Here is a 5,679-nt window from a genome sequence, read left to right on the forward strand (position 1 = left end):
GATGGCGGCTGCCTGTAGTGGCGACCTGCGACCATGGAGATATAAACAGCTTTTTATAAGGTAAAAATAATAAAACAAGATCTTTGTCTGCAATGATTAGACATGTTTTTTTTTATTATTGTCATTAGTGATTATCTCAATTTTGGCTAAAAGACTTGACAAAATCCTACACTCTGTGCCTTTAAAACGACCTTAAATGTGTTAGCTTAGCCTGTTAGCTACAATGCTAATGATTTGTTGTCATGAAAAGCCAAGAGTGAACACTGTTCTCAATGCTTTCTCCCAGGATGCTTTGCAAGGACTTTCACTGTACTTTAGTAAGCTACTTAATGCCAGGTCGAAAGGTAAACAGCCCTGCAGATACACCCGTTTTTTTTTTTTTTTTTACTGCACCTATTTTACTGAGGTCCTAATTAAATTCTGGAAAGTAAACTGATCGCAGGGCCTGAGGAAAGCTGTATAATGACACAGCAACAAAACAGATACTGTCTTGTTTTGACTTTCTCACATGAAAAAACAAAGTGCCTGTTGTTCTGCATACAGAAAGGGTGTTAACATTTTACACATAGTTGGTGCAACTGGTTCAGAAATTAATTCTGCCTCTGCTTTTTGCACCATATTTGTACATTTTAAATCTTTTGTGCACAATCACAATCTTTTGTGTTATTGTTTGCATTGTTTGATTACGTCTTGCACAATTTGAATTTTTGGTGATTTGTCAAAGAATTTGAGTACAATTTGTTGATACCATCCCCTGCATCAACCAAAATGCTGGCAAAATGGATTTTATTCTATTGGTCTTTATTTAACCAGACTAGTCCCACTGAGATCACAGATCTATTTTGCAAGGGAGGCCTGGGCCTGAAGGCAACCTATTTTACATGTTTTTGGTCTGAGGGAGGAAACCGGACTACTCGGACAAAACCCACGCAAACTCTGCACAGAAAGACCCCGGGTTCAACTGAGCCATCATGTTGTCAAAAATAAATACATTTTAGAAATAAATATCATAGATTTAAGTCTGTTATCAGTGCTGACTCAGCAGCCATCTTAGTTCCAACCTCATGAATCCGTGACTTTTCCACCAGGCAGGGCCACTCACTAAAATTAAAACAATATCTTTTATTATTTATCAGGTTAAATTAGGTGGGTATTTGTAAAGTGCAGCAAGAGTCAGCAATGATCACATGTAGGAAAAACTATCCAAAATACCATTAGTAATCAGATTGTTTACTTCCTGTTTGAGAGGGAGCTATGGCATAATTGGGAACGGTTTCTTATTTTTTTAACCCCGATTTTGGCTAAAACGGCTCTCCATACTGTCATTCTGTGTTTGTCTCTTTGCTGACAAGGCAGATGAATGTCCATCCTGAACCTGGATCTGGGAGGTTTCTTTCTCTTTAAAATATATACATTTTTATTTACACTGTTGCCAATGTGAATGTGCTGCTCAGGATGGGAGATTGCAAGATAACTTTTATTAAACGTCACTATTTTTGTGCTTTAAGATGACTTTGTTGTGAGTGAATTGATACTGTATAAATAATCTGAACTGAAACAAATAGATCTATATACTTGGTATCATTCAGGTTATTTTTGAGATATTTTATGTTTTAATATAAACCTTTTATGATTTTACATTATGGCTTTTTTATCTGATTTGTGCTTGTGATTGTGTTTTAAAACGTTATAACTGAAAAAGAAAATTTAACAGATAAAAACAGCTCTTATATCAGAGGTTTTAGTTACTATTATAGTAGCTCTAAAAACGAAACAAATCTGTGTTTTCATCCGGGTAGTTTGAGAACTCTCCTTTCCTTTGGAAGCGACTTATCTTCCCAGGTTCATGTGACGATGAGATCACTGTTTTCATATTTTCCTGTTGACAGTGAGTCTGGTAGGGCCAACAGGAACCACCGTTATTCTGTCACCAAAGTCTGATTTAGTCTTTGTTGCGGAGGATACTGTGGTAAATTTACAACGAGTTATTTTTTTTACTTTAGCCTCTAGTTTGTTATGAACGAGCAGCAAGCTAACGTTAGCAAACAAAAGGCGGAGCTGGTTCACCACAGCTAGCCTGGATAAACTCGTTCTGGAAAATTCTTGCCTCGACACGGAGGAAGAAGTATTTATTAACACCATCTGCGCTTCTTCTTGGTGCGAATATTCAGTCTTCCATTAGCCTAGTTTGGTTGACTTTCGACCTCAGCCCTGTTGCTCCATTTCCACACCCCAGCTCACCTGTCGGACGGACGGGCTGAACTGGAACTCGCCAGCCTCTTTCAGATCCAGCCAGATCATCGGCATCCGGGGGACCGCCTCCATCGCGGCCGGTACTAAACGAACCAGACGACCGGTTCGATGTCAGAACGCCAACTGGGATTATTTGGACGTTTTACTGGTTTTACTGAAGCTTGCTTCCCCCCAAACAACCGTGTCATGGATCCATTTACGCTTCAACCGGAAACTGGAAGCGTACGTGACGTAGGCGTCAAATACGCGTCGCTGGGGTTTCTGGGAAATGTAGTGTAATTGAAAAATATAATAAAATCTATCGAGAAAGATCTAGTTTGAGTATCTCTCCGGTGTCACGGCAAGCAAAATGTTTTTCTCCTTTTAAGTAATGCTTATAGAGTCACCTTTCTACTCTTTCTAATCAATAAGTTCATAATAAATACCAAGACTTTTACAAATAGAAACGTTTAATTAGTGAGATAATTTTCTTACAAAAATAGATTCACATTGACCAAGGGAATGCTTTGAAAATTTTATAAACACCTATTAATTCCTGCTCTATATCATCCCATAACTTATTTGTTTAAACATTAAATAATCTAGGGGAAAATCTCATGATGCTGTAGGAAGATATCAAAAAGTTACAATAGAGTATAATGCAAAAAAAGATAAATAATTAAATTTATCAACTCTTCCATCACTGCTGGACTGTTCCGTCTCTTTCCTGTCTGCAGATGTCACTGTTGTGCTTTGAGCAGCAGTTTTTCTGGAAGAAAAGACTGAACATGATGTCAGAAACATGCAGGGTTGTTCTCCACAGACTGGATTGGGTCATCATGGGTTAACATATTTAATGTGATCTATATCATTTAGAGTGAGCATGAGCAACTTCCACTTCCATGAAACAGCATTGGATATTGTCAATATTCATTATAAGTGTACCAGAAAAAAACAGAATTGGCAATTATTATTGCACAATCAGCTTTTAGACACGTTTAAAAAAGTTAGAGTTGGTTTGGTCAAACCTTGAAAACATGATCTCATCTATACACCAACTAGTAAATATTGTGAATGATTCTCAACTACTTCTACACCAAATATTACCTTTTTATCTGTCGAATTAACCGAGTTCCAGCTATTTTTGTATTGTTTAAGGTGAATTCGCTGTGGCAGCGATCTTGAATGAAATAGACTCTCTGTAATAAGCAGTCGCACATTTCTCTCTCCTTTTCTATGTAAGGATGACTTAGTGAATAAGAAGTGATCACTTTATTATCCTGGCGTGTCAGCAGGGGCTGATTAACTGTCACACCAGCATGTGTGTGAGACGTAAAGCTGCAAAACCTCCAAGTACTGCTTGTCACAGACGTCTGCATCACCTGCTGAGCTTAAACTACAGAAAGAAGTTACTCTCAGCCTGGGGAACGTGTTCATCGATAGTCTGATACAACGTGAGATGAGCGTTTAAGCATTTAGAGTTTTGGAAGGTGTTATGTAGGAGAGATGATGCAAATTGTTGCAGATAACTTGTCTGAGTTTTAGAGTGCAGTTCAACCTTAAATTGCCAGCAGAAGAAGGCCTCTACACAACAGATTAAACGTACTGATAAAACAAAGGGGGACTCTGGTCCTAGTTAAGTAAAATATAAAGATAAGTGGCGAGAAAGCTGTGGAGACTGGAGATTTTACAAGTTTGAGAAAATCAATCGGTTTGAAACTGCAGATATTTAGCACAAAGATTTTTTGCTCAAAGCTTGTAGAGTTTGAAGGATGTACGTGACTCCAAACTATTGAGTTTTTATTGAAGCGAGTTTGGCCCTCGGCAAAGACCTACCACTGTTTAAGAAGCAAAATAAACATTTCATGTTTCCAGATGATAAAACTGATGTTGTGTGTCCAGTCATCTCCATTTACACCACCTGTTATTGCTGCTGCCAAAGGCAAAAAGACTCAAAAAATTTTTTGTCCGATTTTACCAATGAACAGACCAGCGAATTTCTCAACATCTGATTAACTTTTAAAATCAGCTTTATTTTAATTGTCTGCCTTAGCTGATTGACATTAGCGAACACAGCTTCGACAAATATTGAGCTTAACTTTGGTGAGGTGAGATGATGGTGCAGGTGGATGGATGATGAAGAGCGATTGTGTCTGAAATATAATTGCACAAGAGAGAAACACAAGTTAGCTGAGGGGAAAAGAAGAAGGAGGAAGGCAGAATTAACAGACAGAAAACAATGGCATAAGAAAGAGGGGAAGTTTGACACAGAGAGAACCAAGAAGACACAAAAACATAAAAAGAGGATGCTGCATTCAGGGAGAAAACCAGAAATGAGGCAAATCAAGTCAGGTTATTTACTTATTTGCTCAGACACTGAACCCTTTATCACATAATTATAAAACAAGATAAGAGAACAGGAGGCAGATCAAAAGCACATTGCAGGCAGAGCAAATATTAATGAGCGTGTGAAGGGAAGGTGACGGACAGACAAATAGATGATAAATAAATGAGGAGGGGAGGAAGATGAAGAGGAAGATGGACAGAGAATAGTGAGACAGAAAATAAGGGAGGGAGAAGAAAATAGATGAGAAAATGCATGTAAAATATAAAAAATAAAGTGAGACTGGAGGTGTAACAAAAAAATGTTTGATGTTTTCTAACTTGACTCTGACTCTGTTGGTTGCAGAGGTTTTGCATCTTCTTCCTGTCAAACAGCGAGTTCCCAACAACACGAGGATTAAAACGGCATTTAATACCAAACAATTGATTCTAATATTATAAAAGATGCTTTACGTAACAGAGATACACATGGGACCACCAGTGGTACGTAGGAGGTTCTAGTCATCATTCGGACTCCTCAGCTGTCCAGGATTAGTATAAGGCCTTCAGCAACGCTTGGCCCGAGCACACAGAAAAGTATTTATTTACATATGTCTATGATACATGCACACCCACCATGGCCACGAGTGGTGAATGTTCCTCTGAGAGTTGGAACGGGATGAATCACTGCTCTGCAAACACGTTATTTATTTATTTTTTTTGTCTGAAGTTTGTTTTCTGTGTGAAAGTTCTGAGGAAAACAACCAGTCTGAAAAAGTTGTGCTTGTTGGAATAAATCTTAAAACTTCTAAAATGTGATTGTTTCAGAGAAACTTTCTTTTTACTTTAGTTTTATTCTAGTCCTTCTGATACACGTCACTAAACACAGACAATATGAGAAATGACATGTTTTTTTAGATATAGGAAATAAAATACAAATATAACTTTTGCTTTATGTAATGGAACTAATACTTTTATGTTTAAGCAAGTAATTCGTGACATCCTTTAATGACCTAGATTTTCATGACATGCTGTTCATCTGCAGATAGAATGATTAAAGTCAGAACAAGATCTGCTAACAATAATCATTCTTAGATATCACTTGTGTTTATCTTTGTGTTTTCC

At 37.6% G+C, this 5,679-nt stretch overlaps 1 protein-coding gene across 1 annotated transcript in view; it reads right to left on the reverse strand.

Moving 5' to 3' along the window:
- The window catches only part of LOC106526717 (protein tyrosine phosphatase non-receptor type 23), a gene marked incomplete at its 3' end in the record, with an annotated part of 7,861 nt that extends 5,387 nt beyond the window's left edge, over positions 1-2,474 (reverse strand). The window contains 1 exon segment of the mRNA XM_014021393.1: positions 2,242-2,474. Coding sequence (XP_013876847.1) covers positions 2,242-2,325 — 84 coding nt within the window.
- Positions 2,475-5,679: the final 3,205 nt, after the last annotated feature.

The sequence above is a fragment of the Austrofundulus limnaeus genome, unplaced genomic scaffold (genome assembly GCF_001266775.1).
Source record: "Austrofundulus limnaeus strain Quisiro unplaced genomic scaffold, Austrofundulus_limnaeus-1.0 Scaffold290, whole genome shotgun sequence".
Taxonomy (NCBI): Eukaryota; Metazoa; Chordata; class Actinopteri; order Cyprinodontiformes; family Rivulidae; genus Austrofundulus; species Austrofundulus limnaeus.